We start from the raw sequence: 24,509 nt of genomic DNA on the forward strand, positions 1-24,509 counted from the left end.
TACAGTGTGAAGGGCAGGACGTAGCCCAGTGGTGAAGCACTCGCTTGATGTGTGGTCGGTCTGGGATTGATCCCCATCAGTGGGCCCATTGGACCATTTCTCGTCCCAGCCAGTGCACCACGACTGGGATATCAAAAGCCGTGGTATATGCTATCCTATCTGTGGGATGGTGCATATAAAAGATCCCTAGCTACTAATGAAAAAAGGTAGTGGGTTTCCTCTCTATATATCAAAATACCAAATGTTTGAAATCCAATAGCCAATGATTAATAAATCAAAGTGCTATAGTGGTGTTGTTAAACAAAACAAAGTTTAACTTTAACATATATAGAGTGACTTATTTTCAATAGCAATAACAGAGAAAACTTACACCAAACATGGATAAAAGCTTATGATTTAAGTTATGATTCCTGAAAATGAGAAATTCTTGATATACAGTGAAATCTGTTTAAAACGGACTCTGAACAAATTAGAATCCTGTGAAAACTGGCAAAATTTTCAGAATTTTCTAAATTCTAAAATGCAGGCCTCTAAACACTGGGTTCTGTCTAAATCAGATAAATATTAGGTCCCTGATGTGATCTGGTTTAGACAGGTTACACTGTATCTGGAATACTGTTAAAATGACATGGAAAGCAAAAGCAGTTTGTGAACCTATTAGAAAGCATACTGTACATTGTGAGTGGCATTTGCTTTTCATTATAACTCATTTTCATGCTTATATCCAATTAAGGTTCAAGCTTGCTGTCCTGGGCACACACATCATCTGTCTGGGTTGTCTGTCCATGCAGGACAGTTGGTTAGTTCTTAGTGGTTAAAGTGCTGTGCCAGACCATACACTAAAATTTCTAATTCTACAATTAAATGCTTTCTTAATTCATTGCAATAATATTTTACACCGATATGTAAAGCAATAATTACGAAAATGCCCCATAAAAGTATTAAAACATCACTCCCGTAGAACTCTGCCGGAAACGACTGAGTAAAATTCTCAGTAAAAACATTTGCCTGTAAATAGCCGTAACATCATGAAGGGAACGCGCTTCACAGAAACCTACCACGAGATGACTTCCAGCGCATGCGAAAGTGGGACCGACAGCGACTGCCAAGCTCATTGAGCATGCGATTCTTCTTTCGATGATGAATAGTGTAGTAATGACGACTGAATTAATATTTGTGCAACACAACAAATAATGCCTTATCAGTTTGAACCTGGAACATCTTCCGACGAACCACAGATGATGATGAAAGTGGTCATGGAGACAGCTTACAACTTTTATTCTTGTTTTGTTCTTTAGCTTTTCGTGCGAATTATTTTGCTACACTGTATGTTCTAATACTTGTGATGTTGTAGAAAAGACGATAAATAACTCTTGAATTCTACGAGTCAAGTGGACCCGATATCGGTAATTTTAAGAAATAAACAAAAACGACTTTTAGTCCGTCCCATCCCTCTATGAAGATGGTTTTTTGTGTGAATAATTTCAGTTTAGTTTCACGTAAAAAAAAAAAGTAAAAGTGTTTTGGAATAACTTATTTTAATTTTAAGAAATAAACAAAAACGACTTTTAGTCCGTCCCATCCATCCATGAAGATGTTTTTTTGTGTGAATAATTTAAGTTTAGTTTGACGTAAAAAAGAAAAGAAAAGTAAAAGTGTTTTGGAAATAACAAAACAATACTATTTTTTTGTGTGCAGTTGTGAAAACAGTCTGCTCAGAAATAAATAACTTATAGCACATTCCATAGTATGAAAAAGGGTTTTCTCTGTGGGAAGGTATAGTAAAATTAATTTAATGTATTTATAGTCTGTTTTACAGGGAACGCCTTTTTTCATACTATGAAATTTGAGCCGATTGTTTTCTAAGATGCATACAAAATTAGCTCTTTTTTTAATTTTTACAAAAAAAACCTACATTTTTGTAGGATGGGACAGACTAGGCTATAGATACTTACTTGTTTGTACTTTATTGTTTTAATGTTCTCGAACTAAAGAAAAATCTCACAAATGAACGAGATGCAAACGACAACAAATCGGATCTCGATGATTGCACGAACCGTGCATGAAAAAACAAACTGACCGGAGTTGAAAGCATAACACAATTTGGGACATTGATGATATACACCCCAAGGTCGTTTCGGTGTGAATGGCGTCGGCTTGTTGTCATTTGTTTTGTGTCGCAGAAAAATTGTTGGTACAGCACTTTTTTAAAAGCCATAACACATGGTATTCCCATATCTCGCTTAAGCCGACATGCCAGTTCGGACGAATCGAAACTAAAGTGTCTGCTGTCGTAACGGTCTCCGGCATTTTCTTCCTGTCCAGTATTTTCACGTTGTTTTAATCAAATTCACACACAGCTTTCTCAAAGCAACATTACTAGGAAATGTGTGAAGACTAAATTTATCGGCTTTTGTATTGCTACAGCCGCCAACAACATGCCGTTTAACCATAATAAACACAAAAGAAGCAATGAACAATGGCGCTGACTATTGAAAGGAGTTCCTTTTGTGACGTCACAGATCAAATCTTATGGAAATTCCCAAAATGAATTCAGCTGGTTCTGTTTTTCAGGGGAATATTTTTAAATGGAAAATATACCGGTATATAATTTTTTTACATTTTTATTTTTTTATTTTCTAATCATATTAAATAATATCTTGATTGATATAGCTCAATACATCATACATCTGGAACAGTACTTTAATAGTTAGTGAGAAACAAGATGGTGTGGTGATCTTACAATGCAAAACTTTATTTCTGTATATTATACTGAAAACGTATGATGTAAAAAGTATGCAGTTGAAAATCTAGTCCATATTAAAAGAGTTTTAGTCAAGTATATGTCACATGACCGGTGATTGTCTGCTCTTAATCTACGAATACACACAGTGATTGCAGGATAAAAATAAATTAGAACATTTCAAGGAATCAATCACATGAGGTTGTAGTGTGGGAGGCACCATTAATTATTATGTTCTCTTTTATATGCATGTCTGGTTTAAGTCAAATTTTATTTTGTCGTTGGTGAGTGTATAAAAAATAATTGCCATGTGATCATGTCTGTAAGAGCCACCTTATGATCATCCTAAATAACTAATATTCTAATGGAACCTCACTCAACAGATTTTATCTTCATTCAGCTTTGTAATAAAATGTTGAGTTTGGGTTTTCACTTTTCCTTTAGCAGAAAGGTTTTAGATTTTTTTAGCAGTAATTCTAAGTACACCCAAAAAAGGTTAAGTTATAGGGTTTTTAGCAGTAAGTCTAAATACACACAATAAAGTAAGGTTTTTAAAAAAAATTGCAGTAATTCTAAGAACATGTACAAACAAAAAACTAAAATTTGGATTTTTTTTTAACCAGAGCGGTGTTTTTTGTTGTTGACAGTAATTCTATGTACACACACAAAAAAAGTGGATTAACAGACAAGTGAAACCAAACATTTATCAGATGAGAAGAACAATCCAAGAAGCTTATCGATTCTAGTTCCAAGAACAAACTCCTGCAATGTTTACCAATATCTACTTGAGTGACTTGTGAATAGATTTCTCTCGCTCTATCTAGGTGCCGTACAGACAGGAAGACGACCTTTGTGAGCAGATAAAAACTAGCATACACTTAGTTCCTTAATAGTCATTTTCCATATCCTGTGCTGTTAATAGCAATCAATGTGGAGAGTATTAAGTGACTTTCCATCATGTGCTTCTTGTGCACAGATTCCATAATAAAACCATAAATCTACTGTCAAATGGGTCATTTTTTACAGGTGGAAAATTTTATTTTTTCGTAATAAATAATAGATATGGTATTACATTAACATGTCTACACTGCATGCTAGATCTCAGTGCAAATCACAAAAGGATCACTGCAATCTTGCTTTGTAGCAATTAACAATATAATTATACAGACAACCTTTATGATAGCCATCCATTACCTAAACTACCTTGTTAAAAGTTAAGTATGTTTTGTTTAATGACACCACTAGAGCACACAATGTCAAACATTTGGTAATTCTGTCATATAGTCTTATAGAGAGGAAACATACTACATTTTTTCATTAGTAGCAAGGGATCTTATATATGCACTATCCCACAGACAGGACAACAGATACCATGGCCTTCAGTTGTGGTGTACTGGCTGAACAAGAAAGAGCCCAATGGGCCCACTGATGAGGATCGATCCTAAAGCGACATCACATCAGACAAGTGCTTTACCACTGGGCTACATCCCACCCCATCTACCATGTTGAAGAACTACAAGTATATGTACCGTATATCTTCGCCTATAAGTCGAATTTTTTTCACCCAAAAATTATTTTATAACTTGGGGGGTCGACTTATAAGAGGGTAAAAAAAATTCACCAAAAAATATTACTGTTTTGGGGATTATTTTACAAATTTTATTGTTGAAGTATGCCATGTATTTATACTCAAATATGTTAATTTGACACATTTATTTTTTATAACCTATTTTTTTTGGCATTATAACGGTTTTGGTTATGCGAAAAGGCGTACGATCTCACTCACATGCCAAGACAACAGTCCACTTAGTTAAATTAACAGTCATCACTAATAGTAAAAATGTAAACAATACTAACTACCTGTTGCCTGAGTTTATTTTGAAATCTGGTCACTGGCATTAATGGTTGTTCAAACAATGTTTTGGCGGTGATTAACTTCATGAATATTACTGAGCTTTCTCTTAAAATAGACTGATCTCTGCAGTTCACTATCTAGAGCAATAGGGACACACATCATTTGATACAAAAACCAGTGTACTTTCCAGAGTTATCCTCCTTACATGTATTAATATGGCGGCAAAACGTGATACTTTCAGTTTTATCGTAGTGATCTGTTGTCAGTGTTTATAAATAAAGTTGTTGTCTGTGCACAAAACCATCTGTACAATACTATACAGTAACAGTCAAACAGCTTTCACTCTCTACTAAGGGAATATTTCGTTTTGATGCTATGTAATAATGATAGTTTGATTGGAATAGTCTGATTATATTGCGATGTACAAAACGTGAAAACCGAAGTTTGTAAAATAATTTTCTTTTGTTCAAATATTATTGTTCTCATGTGCTGAAAATAAGAAATATTTCAATATTTATAAGTAGTTTTTCATGGGTCGACTTATAAACGGGTCAATAAAAAAATACGTTTTCAGGGCTTGAAATTAGGGACTCGACTTATAGCCGAGATCGACTTACAGGCGAAGATATACGGTACTGTATAATAAATATGCATATTCAAGTACAATGTTTGCATGTTTTGACAAACCAGCTGTGAGTGGCAGTCCTCTAATAGCTAGACCAAATTCCTTACAATTATTCATGAGAGCAGTCAATCATGACCTTGTCAAAAACTTCCCTTGGACTACATTGCACATTGAGATATAATGCTAAAAGTCACACATATAAAACCATATTAAGTTTTAAACCTTGACTGAGTTAATGGTTTGGTTGTTGAGATTTACTGACCTCCTATAGCTGTTAATAATTAACCAAGAAACAAAAAAAAAAAAAAACCCAATGATGACCGTGTCAGCAGCTTGTTAATGAATGGAATTTTAATTATAGGGGACACATCCCAAATCAATGCCAATGAATCAAGGCAATGAAAAAATTCAATAAATGAAGTCAATATCGTGTCACAAATACATGGAGCTGGTTAAAAAAATATCCGGCCCGAGCGGTCGAACAGGAAGATAGCATCCAATACTGCCATCTGCACCCACTCATTTCCCATAACACAATTATCCAAAATAATAAAACAGCGGAAGGCACATTCTCCAATATTCTTGGAAGGAGCAAGCGAAGGAAAAGACTGCTACAGGATTAACTTGCAACAGATAATGGTGGTTTCTGAGGAGTTAATTGCCAATGTGTTGATCAGCACACTAACTAATTAAAAAAACAAAACAATGTAAATAAGAAATAAAACATTTAATTGCCAACTGTCTTAAACTGTATTATACTTCATTTCTTGCAATACAGTCGTTTTTAGTCAATCCATGTAATATGTTACACTTAAGTCCTAGCTTTAGATTATTTTCCCAAAAGCCGATGATTAATAAATCAATGCGCTATAGTGGTGCTGTTAAAAAAAACAAAGAAACTTTAAGAAAACTTTCGAAGCCACAACTGACTCAACTCGTAAATCAGAAACAGGCCACAAACCTACATGATCCAATAAACATGTAATTTGAGCCGTATAACATTTAGACTAGTAATATTCAGATGGAATGTCTCTTTCCAGACCATTACCCACCTTCCACAATAATGGTCAGATTCACCAATGCATAGACCATTTGCATTAGATGAACTGATGAATTGGCATGTAACTCTAAAATGAATAATGTTGAAACTCATATAAAACACATATAGAGGTTATTACCAGAGAGTGTTTCCGTATCGTCAGTATCATATATTAGGAATAAAAATTGTATTATAGCTAGCCTAATGTATGATGTTGACGATACCGAAACACATGAGGGTAATAATCTCTTTATTATAATATCTCAAGCTTAATACAAAACGTTTTTGTAAACTGTATACACAACTTTAATTCCAGCCAGCCATTACTAGATATTCAAATGACATAAGAATATGTGATGTTGTGTCTGTCTTTTTGAATGGAAATGACGTCAAACATGAATGATGTCATTTTGGATATCCTAACATAAAAATAAACTAGTGGTTAACCTTCTGACTACTGCAGGCAAGATATCTTGCCCAACGTCGACATACTGTATACAATGTATTTCCCATTTCATATTTCCTGCCGTTTTGCACATGACACTCACCGGATTAAAAAAATTTTTTTTAACAGGATGCAGTTTATTTGACAGCATGCTAGCTTTTGTTTGTTGTTTTTTAATGGAAAATACCTTGGAATTTTGAGTTCAAAAAGTCGTTTTCGACAAGTATTTTCACTTGACAACAATGGCGGAACGTTGTGGTCATTTTTAGGGATTGATAGCTGATTGCGACAACTAATTTGATAATAAATTTGATAATTTTACCAACAACGAAAATCACCAAATATTGGGATATGAATCGTAGTTTGCCATCTCCGATCCCATATGTACCACCTGAAACTGGCAGACATTGATGAATGTCCATGCCAAACAGGATCACAATCCCCAGAACAGATCCTACAATTCTGCCCCCTCTATGATGAAGCTAGGATAAAGCACTGGCCAAATGGAGCAACACTGGCTGTCAAGCTTTGGGGTTCCACAGAAGACTTTTGTCCTGTGGTGGATAGAGATGCCGCCCCACACCATGACGCTGCCACCACCGAACCGGTGACGTTGTCTAACGTTAACGTCAGCGAAGCGCTCCCCAGGAGACGTCTGTAGACACGAACCCGACCGTCGTTGAACTGGAGACTAAACCTGGACTCATCAGTGAACATCACTCGACCCCACTGAACACGTTGCCACCGCAGATGAAGCGTGCACCAGTGACGTCTGGCCGTTCTGTGACGTGGTAGGAGTGGTGGTCGAACAGCCTGGCGACGGCAGCGTAGATTATTGACTCTCAGATGATTGCGCATGGTTTGATCAGACACTCGAGTTCCAGTCGCAGTCCGCAGATTGTCACGTAATCGGCGTGCAGTGGTTGTGCGTTGACGTAGAGCCATATTGGTGATGTAGCGGTCCTCTCTATTTGTAGTGCTTCGGGTCTTCCCGAACGTGGACGATTTCGAACAGAATTCGTTGCTTGGTACCGTTGCCACAGTCAGCCAACGACACTCTGACTGACACCAAGTCTCAGAGCAACATTTCTTTGCGTATTGCCATCCTGAAGCCAAGCAATAGCCCTTCCTCGATCTTCGATAGTCAGTTGAAGTCGTACCATTGTCGAATTTGGAGTGTGCACCGTACACGAACGCAAGCTCCAATTATACGGAAATTCAGCATTGGGAACATGGAATACATGTGCAAAGCGTGCAAATGAAGCGCTTTGTGAAAAAGCAAGTTATGGGCACTTAGCAGACCTTTCGCTTTCGCCCTAATTTACGTGCAAATGTAAGCATGTTTTCGCCATTAGAACTAGTCGACAGTGTCAATGACAGTGGATTTTAATTCATTTATGGGTTGCTTAGACCCACTTTCGTCAAAATGGAACAATACCATGCGTGACATTATGGTCTAGCTAATATAATTGACATTCAGAAAATAATGTCGAAAATATCGTCTGACCCTTAAATTCTTTTGAGTAGTATATTTCAACATCACACATTTTTGTTTTGCTGAATCCTGTCCCAAGAAACATCATAGATCTTTTCCCAATAAATGGATATTTTCGATAATAAATTTAAACAACAACCCCAAAACATTAAAAAGCAACAGTTGGCTTTTATGTACAGTAACCTTCATGAAAGTATGGTGATAAAAACCGGTCAACAGAAAGTGTAACATGATCAACTATGTTAGCAAATAATCAATCACCAGTCGTTTTATTTCATTTTTACTTATTTATTTCTCTTCTACCAAAAGACATAAGAATGATTTTTTTAATGGATCCATAATGTACAGCAAACAATTTCTTTTTTTTGGTTAGGTTATAGCCACGTATAGCTATTAAAAAACAAAAATATTTTTTGGGATAATTGTTTTTTTCTTTAAATCTTTTATAACATGAACCCTTTAATAACATCTTTGGTTTCTGTGATCAGGTGTTTTGTAACAAAATACATCCCATTAATGATATATGTTTAGATCAGACAGACACGGGGCATTTTATAAAAACTATCTTCTATAGGTTCCATTAGACCAAATCAATTCCTATTGCCGGTAATGTTAACGTTTACTAATAAAACTGATATAAGCAGCGTTTCAACACACCCAGGAAGTACAGCAATAGAAAGTGTGGCACCTCACATCTAATCTAGCTGCAAGAAAATGGGGGGTCACGTATCATTTAAGAGATTTAATTTATGTTTTTAATAGCAACCGTCATTTTTGCTCAAAATTGCAGTTCCATTTTTGGGGGTACCCCGCATTAGTTTCAACCTCTGGTATATACTGCATAACAACTGTATAACAAATAAAAGTGTATTTATTTATTGTCAATGGATAATAGTATTTGCACAAATAATCAATGTCACATATTACTACCAATCACACCCACAGCTGCTTTTACTCCGTAAATATTTGACGGTGCACGTCGAACCTTGACACGGTACTCTCTTCTTTGGTACTATGCAACCTGTAAAGGGATACTTAAGGTAGTACTAAACCAAATAACTTCCAGCTGGGTCAAAGTTCGAGGTGCACCAAACTTTTGATAGAGAAGTGAACACCACAAGTCCTGTGATTGGTTATAAATGTCAGTGTGTTGGTTGTAAAAAATAATAGTTTCATCTGGGTAAAAAAAAAAATGCAATTTTATTTCATCTAGTACCAATGTGTCAAGTAGCCTTGTGCTTGAAACATGTATGGGGTACCTGTAAAAAAAAGTACTTGAATTTTGTGCGGAACTAGGGTAGTCATAGATGCTACCCATTATCTCAGAAATGAGCAGCTTGACCCCCAATTTTTTCTGATTCAGTTTAAGTGCGAGGGGTAGGTAGTATTATATCCGTGGCATTTATGTCGATTGATACGCTGCAGGTAGGAGTTTTAGCCACATATGTTACAATTGTCATCTATGGGATTTGATTTGGTAGTATATACCCTTAAGTCCAGCCACAGCCAATATTGTAAAAAATAATGAAATAGAGGTAATGTTTAACGTACCAGAAAATAATTAAACATTTCATAAAATTACATATTTTTAAAAGTATGCTTAAATTCCAAATGAGTAGGCAACAGAACTCTTCTTTTTAATGAGGTTTAGAAGGTATTTTTCATTATTAAATCAATTACAGTCAGACCTCGTTATAACGACAGTCGTTACTATGACATTTACACCATCCGACCACAAATTGTCGGGAACAAACGTACACCAATGTTATTCTGTTCATTACACTGGAATTCACACCTTCCGACACCGACAGAGCAAATTAGGAACAAATGTGCACCCAACATCTAAAAACACCTCTTTACAATAGCATTAAATAATCACAGATGCCGCAGTACATTGGCAGTACACACAGCCGTTTGTCATCCTTGATTTCATCGCCAGCCGACAGTGTCACATGATGTCTGAGTTACCGATGTCGGCTAACTCTGTAGACATGTATTGCTTTTGAACATAAGCCTTTAGTCATTCAATTAAAGGATTAACTTTGAACAATCAAGTCTACTAGTTTTATGACATTTTGTAAACGAAATATGTACCAATCTATTAGATCGACTGTAAATGCGCTTTGATTAATAATAATATATTTAGTATTTAATGATGGTTTATGATCCATCCCCATCGGTGAGACCATTGGGCTATTTCTCACTGCAGCCAGTGCACCACGACTGGTATGTTAAATGCCTTGGTATATGTTATCCTGTATGTGGGATGGTACATATAAATGATCACTTGCTACTATTGGCACCCAACAGCCGATGATTAATAAATTGATATAACAACAATTTCAATATAACAAAAAAGTGACCCAAGGACGAATGTGGTCTTTGTAACGAGGTCTGACTATATTTAATTTTTATTGTTATATACAGTGAAACCCCTCAAAACCAGATGTTTTCCACGGTCCTGTGATTTACGAACTTTTAACACTATATTGTACCCCTCTAAACTGGACACCGGACAAACAATTCGGTCCCAATGTGTCAATTTAGTGTAAATCTTCCCCCTGAAAACCAGACGATCAAACCGATACCAATCAATGTGCACCACTAATTGCTCCTAATATCACTCTGGCCAGATTACCTGTCTGCGAACACGTAATATGCACATGCACGAGTTCGCTGTTATCATTGTAATCACTGGTAAACGCTGCTAAGTAGGCAAGTTTGGCAACATGGCAATAATCAATTAAAAGACCGATTGCCAGTTTTGATATTTAATTAACATGCATTGTGTTGTAATTTTGGTTAAGATAGGCTGGGTTTGGGTTAGGTGTTTTTATTAAGTTACGAATGTGATTTATGGTCTATATGTTCCTTCACAAAAGTGAATATAATTCACTGTGTGTGTGAATTTGTTCTTTTAAAAATGTTTATTTAGCGAAATAAAGAGTAAGCAAAAGTAACGTTGGCTTTGCATGGTCGAACAGATGTTAGTAACGTTTTATTTTCGTATCGATTTTCAACATGACGGAACGTCCAGCTAAATGTCATTAGCGGAAATAAATGACGGTTAAATGCAGACACCTGAAAACCAGACACCTATAATAACCGGACATTTTACATTTCCCATGGATGTCCGGTTTAGAGGGGTTTCACGGTGTGTGTGTGTGTGTGTGTGTGTGTGTGTGTGTATGTGTGTGTGTATGTGTATGTGTGTGTATGTATATACACACACACACACAGTCAAACTTCGATAACTCGATCTTGAAGGGGACAAGGAAATAGTTCGAGTTTCAGGGAGTTCGAGTTTTCAAAATTAATATATAAGAGTTCAAATTTGAAACTGCATTGCAGCTGGTTTATTTCACTTAATTTTGTAAGAAAGGTGCGCTTCTCTGCCTACCTCTGTACTCTAAAAAAAACTATGCATCCCCAGTTGATGTCAAAACATGGAAGAACATAACTAACAAATGAAACACTGAGTGCCGAATAACACTATAAGAACATTTCTTTTGCACAAAATTATTTATGCTTTGCACCTCTACTTTCTTTCTCCAATCTGGCCACCCACCGTCCATTTCTGGGTCTTATGCAAGACTGCTTGGACGAGAAGAAAGCAGAACTTTTAAAACCGATCTGGCAAAACCCACATTACCGGGTCCTTCCCCAGATTGCAGGTGGGAGAATTGGTAGATGGGCATGTGGGTAAGCATGCAAGCACGCAAGGAAAGGTCAACACTTATTAATATAAGATATTGTCTTGGGTTCTTTTTAATATGAATTTTAACTTGTTGCAATATTCACACACACTATGGGGACAAACTGAATTTGGCATCACCATAGTAACATGAACACTTGAATTCAAGACAAGGATGAGCTAAGTTTTATTTATTAAATCAAGCAGAACAATGCAATCCACTGGGAGAAAAATTAAGTCAGAATTGCCCCAGTTCCTTCAGCTGGCACCAAATACAGACAAATGTGAGATGTCCAGTGCAGGAGATAAGTTGAAAACGCAGAAAACATAATCTATTTTGTTTAATTCGACAAGAATTTGGATCATTTGATATATTAATCTGTGTATTTTGAATTTTGTTTGTTCTAATTTTCTGAAATTGTACAGAAATGTGAAAGTTGATATGTGTAACCAGTAGAAAATTCTCAATGATCTATTATGAAATACTGTTTATCTTGTAGAAGTGGATTAATGTTAATTGTCCTTTGTCAGCCTTCAGTGATTAAATAACATCAAAATAACTTGGTTATTTAAATTTAACAAAATGTGCTACAATGGACACTTTATATAGTAAGAAAGAAAGAAATGTTTTATTTAACGATGCACTCAACACATTTTATTTACGGTTATATGGCGTCAGACATATGGTTAAGGACCACACAGAGTTTGAGAGGAAACCCGCTGTCGCCACTACATGGGCTACTCTTCCTATTAGCAGCAAGGGATCTTTTATTTGCGCTTCCCACAGGCAGGATAGCACAAACCATGGCCTTTGTTGAACCAGTTATGGATCACTGGTCGGTGCAAGTGGTTTACACCTACCCATTGAGCCTTGCTGAGCACTCACTCAGGGTTTGGAGTCGGTATCTGGATTAAAAATCCCATGCCTCGACTGGGATCCGAACCCAGTACCTACCAGCCTGTAGACCGATGGCCTGCCACGACGCCACCGAGGCCGGTCACTTTATATAACAACCACCTTTATATAACAACCAAAAATGCATGAATTTCACCTCAATACAAAGACCACCTATTCATAAATGACCATAATCTCCAACTCCAATAGTTGGTCTTTGTAGGCAGATTATATTGTACAAAGGCAGATGAATATACTAGTATTTTGGAAGCTAGTGAAATTTTTAGTAAGAATTCTATGAAACTGAATATCTGTGATGAACATCCATAGATGTAACTATGAACCAAGTTTCAGCTCAGTGTGATGAACATCCATAGATGTAACTATAAACCAAGTTTCAGCTCAGTGTGATGAACATCCATAGATGTAACTATGAACCCAGTTTCAGCTCAGTGTGATGAACATCCATAGATGTAACTATAAACCAAGTTTCAGCTCAGTGTGATGAACATCCATAGATGTAACTATGAACCCAGTTTCAGCTCAGTGTGATGAACATCCATAGATGTAACTATGAACCCAGTTTCAGCTCAGTGTGATGAACATCCATAGATGTAACTATAAACCAAGTTTCAGCTCAGTGTGATGAACATCCATAGGTACAACTATAAACAAAGTTTCACTGACCTAGGACTTACAGTTTGTGAGAAACAGATCTAAATGAGAAACGTTAACATTTTCAATTCATTTCAACTTATTTTCGTGCTTATATCCAATTAAAGTTCAAGCATGCTGTCCTGAGCACACACCTCAGCTGTCTGGGCTGTCTGTCCCACCGAGTCATTAAAACTCACTCTGGGTGGGAGCCGCTACAGAACTGCGAACCCTGTACCTACTAGCCTTATGTACGATGGCTTAACAACGATGCCACCGAGGCTGGTTCATTAAACTTTGGCGCAAAAGTTGAAGCCACTGTTGCCGCCACCACTGTCAGAAAAGTAATACCTGCATGTATATCTCACATTTTTACTTTGTCAAGGTGAGAGAAAAATGGTACCAACAGTATTCTGAAATACATTAACACCTCTCGAACCAAAATATAGCATGTATTCCAAAAAACAAATTTATCAGAATCATTCCAAATTAAGTCACTGGATTTTCAGGGTTCTCTAAATCAGGAATGTCAACCAAAAATATAAAACAGTTGAAGTCAAGTGCAGCGAGAAAGAAAAAAATAAAGAAAAAAATGAGTAGTTGTAGCATGCTGAAAGTAAAAAAAAAAATGACAGTGGGAAATTGACATATCTGTGAAATTTGGGGAAGAGTCATATACTCCCATTATTATCTTCATTTAATTGCTTCCATACTACTTACCTGCCCACACCAAGTGTAGAGCTTGAGCCTTCCTTGCAATGACCTTCACCCACATGTGTCCTTGAGCAGCAACCATGTCGACAATGAGGCTGTCTGGTTTTTGCGGTGATGAGAATGGTTTGAGGATGTGGACGACGCCAGGGAAGTTCTCGGTGGCATGCAGTACAGCTGCATAGTGGCCGAGGTTACTGCTTCTCACATGACTCTCGTGGATCTCAACACCGCACTTCTGTAGCTGTAGAATTAAACAGAAATATTACAGTACTGCTCCTCACGTGACTCTTGTGGATCTCAACACCGCACTTCTGTAGCTGTAGAATTAAACACAAATATTACAGTACTGCTCCTCACGTGACTCTCGTGGATCTCAACACCGCACTTCTGTAGCTGTAGAATTAAACAGAAATATTACAGTACTGCTCCTCACGTGACTCTTGTGGATCTCAACACCGCACTTCTGTAGCTGTAGAATTAAACAGAAATATTACAGTACTGCTCCTCACGTGACTCTTGTGGATCTCAACACCGCACTTCTGTAGCTGTAGAATTAAACAGAAATATTACAGTACTGCTCCTCACGTGACTCTCGTGTGGATCTCAACACCGCACTTCTGTAGCTGTAGAATTAAACAGAAATATTACAGTACTGCTCCTCACGTGACTCTCGTGGATCTCAACACCGCACTTCTATAGCTGTAGAATTAAACAGAAATATTACAGTACTGCTCCTCACGTGACTCTCGTGGATCTCATCACCGCACTTCTGTGGCTAAACAATTAAACAGAAATGCACAAATATTAAAGTACTGCTGTCAAGTACCACAATAACAATAACATTAAACTTGTGTTAAACAGCCACTCAAACACCCCACAAAAACACAATAATAGGAATAATAGAAATAATAGGAAGGTGGTCTATTAAAGCAGATGGTTGCTCAAAAGCAATTCAGAGCAGACTAACATATAAAATATATCTAAACATAATTGTAATTGATAAAACTGATCCTACTGTATCAAAAGACTGTTTCACTATGATCATCTGATGTAGTAGTAACTGTTCTATGTTAAAATTAAGCAATGAACTGTTTAAAGGAACATTTTCTGAAACTCATAGTGGGTGGCATCTACATGTTTAGATCAGTGGTAGAGCACTCGTTTCCGAAACTCATAGTGGGTGGCATCTACATGTTTAGATCAGTGGTAGAGCACTCGTTTCCGAAACTCATAGTGGGTGGCATCTACATGTTTAGTTCAGTGGTAGAGCACTTGTTTCCGAAACTCATAGTGGGTGGCATCTACATGTTTAGATCAGTGGTAGAGCACTCGTTTCCGAAACTCATAGTGGGTGGCATCTACATGTTTAGATCAGTGGTAGAGCACTCGTTTCCGAAACTCATAGTGGGTGGCATCTACGTTTAGATCAGTGGTAGAGCACTCGTTTCCGAAACTCATAGTGGGTGGCATCTACGTTTAGATCAGTGGTAGAGCACTCGTTTCCGAAACTCATAGTGGGTGGCATCTACATGTTTAGATCAGTGGTAGAGCACTCGTTTCTTGATGGGCCACTTGACTGATACTCCTTGGTGGATCAATTTATTTCTCCACAAGTTTAGATGGTGTGTGGTGACCTTACAAATTGTAATATACCAAATAAAATCCCATAGGCGACCATGTTAACGTTTGCGTTTAAAAACACTATATGCAATATATCAACCAAACTATGATCCATAAATATCAGTAATATAATCCCTACCTCAAAGTAATAACTGAAGAAAATGGTACCTTTCATGGCTCATTTTTGGTATAACCAGATGTTTTTGCAACACCCCTAGTTTTTCACAAAATTTGAGTACCTTTTTTTTTTACAGATACCTCCCATAAAATTACATACATTTTTTGTCCAGATGAAACTAATTTTTTTTACAACCAACACACATTTATCACCAATCACAGGTCCTTGTGATGTTAACTTCTCTTTCAAATATTCGGTGCACCTCGAACTTTGACCCAGCCGGAAGTTATTTGGTTTAGTACTACCTATAGCACACGGTTGTCATAGGCACATGTGCTGGCCTCAGCCGGCTCCTCTGTCCAGGACGGAAAGGGTTGTTAAGGGAGGGAAGGCAGGGAAAGGGGACCACCCACACTGCCAGGTACAAAGGAGCGCCAGCAGCTTGACCCAGGTCAGTTATTATCCAAGGCTATATATATGACCACCATGTATATAGCCACTTCTATGTTAAGTAACAAATATGGTGATCTTCATAACTGTTGTATTTAGGGAATTCACTTTTGTACGCAATATTTAACATGATGTGGGTATGTTATTCAATTTGACCATGAGCACAGAACGATCCTTACGAAATGTGGCATCAAGTAAGTACAAAAAGGGCTGTTGGCAGTACAAATGAAAAGAGAAGCGGTTGAATGATGGGAAACTGTTAAAACGGCCTTCATATTATATTACAGATTGCAGACAGTTTTCTACAACTGGTATTCTAAGTCATTGTATCTGCTGTTCTATATGTAGGACAGTCTACATGAAAAAATCTATCGCTACTATAATCTGTAAGATTAACCTATATATTTACTATGGAAATGGCTTATATATTAATTAAATTACACAGGCAATAAGTTTAAGCTTTAGCAAATTCATACTCTTTAAAAAAGGAATACAAAATGGCTTAAAAGTTAATTAAATTTAAACATTAATTTGTTTAGCTTCTTCTATAGATTTTGTCTTTTTAAAAATCCAAGAAAATTATTTAAGTATTTAATTCAATTTAATAAGACAACTTGTTTAAATTATTAAGAATTAAATGTTCTTTAAAAAAACAATGTGGCTTATATATTAATCTTGAAAAACAGTTGACTTTAAATGCATGAATGAACATGTAAGCATTTTAAATTTTAATTAATACTATAAATGTATATTTATAAAAATTGATTTTCTGGTTAACAACAAACTGCACATTAGTATATAAAGATGGAAAATATTACCAACTATGCCTGAAATAAATACCCCTTCCTTAAGTGGTAAAGTGCTCGCTTGATGCGCGGTCGGTTTGGGATCGATCCCCATCAGTGGGCCCATTGGGCTATTTCTCACTCCAGCCAGTGCACCACGACTGGTACATCAAAGGCTGTGGTATGTGTTATCTTGTCTATGGGATGGTGCATATAAAAGATCCCTTATTACTAATCAAAAAGAGTAGTCCATGAATTGGCGACAGCTGGTTTCCTCCCTCAACATCTGTGTAGTCCTTAACCACATGTCCGACACCATTATAATCGTAAATAAAATGTGTTGAGTATGTCGTTAAATAAAACATTTCCTTTAAAACTTTCCCCTTTTAATTAATTAAACAGGCAAATGTAAAGAGAAAAGTATTGAGAGGTTTAATTTTAAATTGTGAAAGTATAAACAGCAGGAACAATCCCAGATATGAAACTGGGAACAATTGCACATTGATTAATTAATCATCGGCTATAGATATCAAACATTTAGTAACTCTGACACACCATCTTCAGAGGAAACCCATTACATTTTTTCATCAGCAGCAAGGGATCTTCCACTGACAGGACAGCACTAAACACAGCATTTGATATATCAGTTGTGGAACATGATTGGAAATGGGGGGGGGGGGAGGGGGGGGGGGATCTGCCACAGAGGTTCGATCCTCTATAGTCCAAGCACCTGAGGCAAGTGATCCACTGATTGATCTAAGTTGCACCCCAGGTCTTGAAAAAAGAATTAAAATATGTCCTGCTGGTCTGTTTTCAAAATGGCAGACAAGAAGAAATATGTCCTGCTGGTCTGTTTTCAAAATGGCAGACAAGAAGAAATATTTTCCTGCTGGTCTGTTTTCAATATGTCCTGCTAAGAAAAAATATGGCCTGCTGGAAATGAGACATAATTATTGGTTTTTGGGATAGACTGTGAAAAATTAAGACCTCTGAGATGTATACTGTTCAAAAAAAGTAGAGGAACTCTAATAAGAATTAGCTGTGGGGAATGTTTATAAGATAATAGTGAATTAATTGGGCAAACATTATAACTGGTAGTTCAGTATTACAGTAGGTTTTATGACCACCAAAGATCTTGAAGGACGATTGGGGTCAGAAGTGAAATTTGAAAGTTGATGTTTTTTTATCAGTAAATCGCAAATTCAAACAATAAAAATGACTCAAAGCAAAACAATAACAACTGTATGATCAACAGAATGACAAAGATTGACAGAAATGATGTTCCACAGTGATTAATGGGACCTTCTTGGAAATTGTCAAAATCGAGAATGACACCCCACGCATATGTACGGGGCAACTGCGTGATGCATGTGCAAACTATGGAATGTGTTTCGGTGTGTTGATAAACAGACATGAATGTTTTTACTAGGATGTCTGTGGTCAAAACATATTTTCGGTCTAACAGTTGATATTAACATTAATATTTCAGGTTCCCCTACTTTTTTTTAGAGTATATTTTAGAGCTTTATGGAATTAAAGGAAACATGCCATGTGACCTATATTTGGCACCATCCATGTAAAATTAATTACAAATTGAATCACCTAAAAAAAATGAAAAAATGAAAATAAATTATTTAAAATTGCTCCATAAAACCCCCCAGATACAAGCTCTTAGCGGAAATTGCCGATCTTTAATGAGCAGGGCAATCATATGGTCCGTGACGTCGGTCACGCATCACTTGATCTGAAGCCTTACACTTACTATATTTAGCACAAAGATACAAATCGGGTTGTACATAATGAAATCTGTATCACTGTCCAAAGAAGGAAACGTCAATTAAGTAATTAAATATGGCATATACAAACATGGGATTTGGCATGAGGAAACATCTCAGTATGATGTATTTAAATACGTAAACAAATAAAAGGGGGGGGGGGGGGGGGTGTTACAAAAAAAAAAGAAGTGAACAATGTATGGCTCGGCATTAACCTACATGGTTCTGTTTTGGACATCGGGTTACTTTCGGGCTTTGTTCGGTGAGGAACGTTTTCGTGACGTACTCTGCCCGAAGATGAAAGCCTTTCCTGTCCTGGACGGAGGAACCGGCGAATGCCGGTACTTGTGCCCAGGACAGGCATGCGCTACAACAGCTTGTTCTGAATGTGCACGTTAAACTTTTTTCCCATTCCCCATTCCAAAAGCGATGTGAAAAAAGTTTGTACTAGAGTACATTTGATTAAATAATCATCGGCTATTGGATTTCAAACATTTGGTAATTCTGACTCGTAGTCAATAGAGGAAACCCACTACATTTTCCTAATGTAGCAAGGGATCTTTTATATGCACTTTTCCACAGACAGGAAAGCACATACCACAGCCTTTGACCAGTTGTGGTGCCCTGGTTGGAACGAGAAAAAACCTAATCAGTTGAACGGATCTGCCGAGGTGGTTCGATTCTGCGATGCGAACACTTCAGCCGAGCACTAAACCGACTGAGCTAAATCCCCCCCCCCCCCCCCCAAAAGCAATGTGAAAATAAGTTTCATCAGTACCATTAAATTTTGCTTGTTTTAAGAATTTATTATAGAAGACTTACAGGTTGATATACATTTATCATTTATCATTTAAATAAAAATTAGCATTTGTAAACTTATTCTAATTACAAACTAACTACATGTATACATTTGATTAAAAAAATAAAATAAAATATAGTGTGTGAAAGTTTCACGATGAATACACTGATCTATGACAAGATATACTGATCAATAAAAAACCCACAAATATTAATTTACTTTAATTTATTTAAAACTATTCACTCTGAATCTCAGTAGTTTTTATGTCTATTAAAATTACCAATGTCTTGTAAACATTTAAAGCCCATTGTGACCGTCTATTTACCGAAATCATTTTATCATAAAACATATATTTTAAATAATCTGTGTTTCTTCTGGCATTCAGTATATATGGCATGCCCCATTTTGTTGTATCATGAAATACAAAATTACTGTCTTCTTCAGAACTGTCCAAAACAGCGGCTTCTTTTTTGTAACTGTAAAACTATGCAGTCAACCCTAACCAGAGACCATTGAAGACAGTCATCACTAACTGAGAGAAAATGATTAGCAGCTACAGATACGTAGCAGCAGATGCCTTGAGTCTGGAGGCTACATTTTTTCTTCCTTGTAGGTGTCTTGGTAATTGGTAACAGTAGGACTTATAATGTTGTCTGTGGGCTGAGTAAACTCAATCTGCATAACCCGACAATCACTTTTCTGCATGACAGACCAGCATGTGCATCATTATACCCAGTCTCTGAACTGCTTGGCCTTTTATTAGTATAATGTAAAGCAGACATTGCCTGATGTATGTTCTTGTTGCGTATTTGTACGACTAAAATTTAAATATATTACAGAGGTGGGAATTGGTGAACTGTAAAAAACAGAGAGGAAATCTAGAGGGGTCCCGGAAGTTCTTGAAATCCTAGGTTAAAAATCTGTGCAATCTGACACATTTTGGAGGAAATTAAAGATTATGAAAATGCGAGGAAACGCAATGTTTCATGAGAGGAAAACAGCTGATCTGAGAAGAATTCCCACCCCAGATATTAAAAATATAGGTATTGTGGTTGTGTGACATTCCTGGCCTGATGCTTGTAAAACTTTTAAGAGTCTGAGACACTAACACCATGACAACACCATATAAATTGTATGCTTTTGACATCATTAAAGATTTTGGGGGGCGGGACGTCGCCCACTAATAAAGCGCTCGCTCGATGCGTGGTTGGTCTGGGATCGATCCCCATCAGTGGGCCCATTGGGCTATTTCTTGTCCCAGCCAGTATCCACGACTGGTATATCAAAGGCTGTGGTATGTACTACCCTATCTTTGGGATGATGCATATAAAAGAACCCTTGCTGCTAATCGAAAAGAATAGCCCTTGAAGTGGCGACAGCAGGTTTCCTCTCTCCATATCTGTGTGGTCCTTAAACATGTCTGATGCCGTATAACTGTAAAATAAAATGTGTTGAGTGTGTCGTTAAATAAAACATTTCCTTCCTTCATTAAAGATTTGAGTGCAGACTTTCTAAAGTTTTAGAAGCACTGGAAAGATATATTTGGAAGACAAAATGTGATGGAATCATTTCGATTATTTTGAAATTTCTATGACATGTTTACATTTAATCAAAATTTTAATATATTTATCTGATATTCATATACACGAAATTTTTACATATTTGTGATATTTATACTTTGTACATCTCTTTACACTGTATTTTTTAAATTGATATTGATGTTGATCATCAAATCGTGTATTTTTATCACTGTATTATACCCAATAGCCATGTATTTTTATGCTGGGGTGTTGTTAAACATTCATTCATTCATTCATTGGTCATTTCCCATATCAAAATAACAATAAATAAATAATTATGTAACTTTAAAAAAATTATAAAAATATAAATGACATAAATATAGTGGTTTTTTAATATGGAAAATATCAGCCAAGTCTGTGTTACCGGTAATCAGTATTTGTTAAAGGCTCTGCTGAGACAAATACAGTGATTAACTAGATGAGGTTGACACAAGTAGAGAATATTATTTATCCTATGATACTTCCTATAATACTTCCTATACTTTCAAAATAACATTTTATTTTGATATTTAGTAAATCACAGATCTAAAGTAATACACTTATAAAAACAAATGACCCACTGACAGCAAAACATTGTTAACCGAGTTAATACTGCAAAATATCAAATGGGTTTATGACATCGATATTATGGATAAAAACTGTAATGTCCCCAGAGCATATATATAGTGAATAGGTTGGCAAGCAATATTTTTAAAGAACCTTTTAGTGTAATATTGTTCCTGAAATGCATCTAATAAAGTGCTGCCTCATGACTGAGTTGTTAATAAATGTATAATTTTGTTGTGGACCTGGGCCCCGTTCCACAAAAGAATTGTAGCTAACGTTAATTGTAGTGATTTAAGGTGAGTTTTACAACTGGCACCGTAAACTTCACGGCCATTCCACAAAGCAACCTTACGGTAATCATAAATTCCCCTTTAACGATTAAGATCGTCTTTGCGAAGAAGTGTGAATTAGTTAAATAATAAATTGATTACTAAATTTTTGAAGCATCTTGCATGTATTGATTGATATTGTACACCCATGAAGTAATTTTGTCCATTTATTTGCTAAGCAATGATAGCAAGCTACGCCGTCTCGTGGAATGGGCTGGCAATCATCGAAAAAAGTCAAGGTGATGATGGTTGGTATTTACACCAATAGTAGTGCTAAGATTGCTTCATGGAACGAGGCCCTGGTGCCCTACGACTAGTAAGTCAAAGGCAATGGTATGTCCTGTCCTGTCTGTGGAAAATGCACATGAAAAGATCCATTGCTAATGGAAAAATGTAGCAGGTTTCTTCTGAAGATTAAGTATCAGAATTATCAAATTAACAACTGATTATTAATTAATCAATGTGCTCTAGTGGTGTAGTTAAACAAAACAAACAAACTCTTGTGGATAGCTGGATTTTCACCATGATCATTATATACCGTTTATACATTTGATGCTATGCCTGTGGTTTAATTTTTAAATTCAATTATTTAATTGCAGCAACAAGTGTACTGTATTGTTAGTGAAATTGGGATGTCGTTAAACATATATTCTATTCTGTTTGTGAAATCAATATGAAATTCATGTATAGTTGATTTGCAGACCAGTGGTATCTTGCAATGTTTAGCAAGAAATATCACTGCACATTTAACAAAAGACTGCATTGTCACAGAATATAGTAAACAACAAAAGAAACACAGAGATTTATTTTAAAAAATTATTCATGATACAATTAATTTGGTAAAATAGACTGTCAAAATGGGCCTTAAATGTTAACAAGACATTGATAAAAATACGAACTAATGGGATTCAAAGAGAGTAATTTAAAAATAAATTAAAGCTACAGATCCTTGTTTCAACCTGTGAAAATGAACACCATGTTTGCTTAATTTACAAACCTACATGCATAGCACATCTCGATAAAGCTACAACAGAGTGAAACAAAAATGTGTGATGTTGAAATATACTACTCCAAAGAATTTAAGGGTCAGACGATATTTTCGACATTATTTTCTGAATGTCAATTATATTAGCTAGACCATAATGTCACGCATGGTATTGTTCCATTTTGACGAAAGTGGGTCTAAGCAACCCATAAATGAATTAAAATCCACTGTCATTGACACTGTCGACTAGTTCTAATGGCGAAAACATGCTTACATTTGCACGTAAATTAGGGCGAAAGCGAAAGGTCTGCTAAGTGCCCATAACTTGCTTTTTCACAAAGTGCTTCATTTGCACGCTTTGCACGTAAATTAGGGCGAAAGCGAAAGGTCTGCTAAGTGCCCATAACTTGCTTTTTCACAAAGCGCTTCATTTGCACGCTTTGCACGTGTATTCCATGTTCCCAATGCTGAATTTCCGTATAATTGGAGCTTGCGTTCGTGTACGGTGCACACTCCAAATTCGACAATGGTACGACGTCAACTGACTATCGAAGATCGAGGAAGGGCTATTGCTTGGCTTCAGGATGGCAATACGCAAAGAAATGTTGCTCTGAGACTTGGTGTCAGTCAGAGTGTCATTGGCCGACTGTGGCAACGGTACCAAGCAACGAATTCTGTTCGAAATCGTCCACGTTCGGGAAGACCCCGAAGCACTACAAATAGAGAGGACCGCTACCTCACCAATATGGCTCTACGTCAACGCACAACCACTGCACGTCGATTACGTGACAATCTGTGGACTGCGACTGGAACTCGAGTGTCTGATCAAACCATACGCAATTGTCTGAGAGCCAATAATCTACGCTGCCGTCGCCAGGCTGTTCGACCACCACTCCTACCACGTCACAGAACGGCCAGACGTCACTGGTGCACGCTTCATCTGCGGTGGCAACGTGTTCAGTGGGGTCGAGTGATGTTCACTGATGAGTCCAGGTTTAGTCTCCAGTTCAACGACGGTCGGGTTCGTGTCTACAGACGTCCTGGGGAGCGCTTCGCTGACGTTAACGTTAGACAACGTCACCGGTTCAGTGGTGGCAGCGTCATGGTGTGGGGCGGCATCTCTATCCACCACAGGACCCCCCTCTATGTGGTGGATGGCAATCTGAATGGAATCCGCTATCTGAATGAGATTATCCGGCCGTTGGTTCTTCCAGGCCTTCAGCAGATTGGCGGCGGGGCAGTTCTGCAGGATGACAATGCCAGACCCCACCGCGCCAGGGTGGTAACGGACTTTCTGAGACAACAAGGTATCGCCAGGATGGATTGGCCAGCATATTCGCCTGACTTGGCCCCAATAGAGAAC

The 24,509-nt window shown here is 37.0% G+C and overlaps 1 protein-coding gene across 1 annotated transcript in view; it reads right to left on the reverse strand.

Moving 5' to 3' along the window:
* The window catches only part of LOC121381126 (UPF0415 protein C7orf25 homolog), a 165,493-nt gene that overhangs the window by 49,889 nt on the left and 91,095 nt on the right, over window positions 1-24,509 (reverse strand). The window contains exon 3 of the mRNA XM_041510259.1: window positions 14,166-14,400. Within this exon, the coding sequence (XP_041366193.1) occupies window positions 14,166-14,400 (235 nt within the window). The remainder of the gene's footprint in view (window positions 1-14,165; window positions 14,401-24,509) is intronic.

The sequence above is a fragment of the Gigantopelta aegis genome, chromosome 9 (assembly GCF_016097555.1).
Source record: "Gigantopelta aegis isolate Gae_Host chromosome 9, Gae_host_genome, whole genome shotgun sequence".
In the NCBI taxonomy this organism is placed as follows: domain Eukaryota; kingdom Metazoa; phylum Mollusca; class Gastropoda; order Neomphalida; family Peltospiridae; genus Gigantopelta; species Gigantopelta aegis.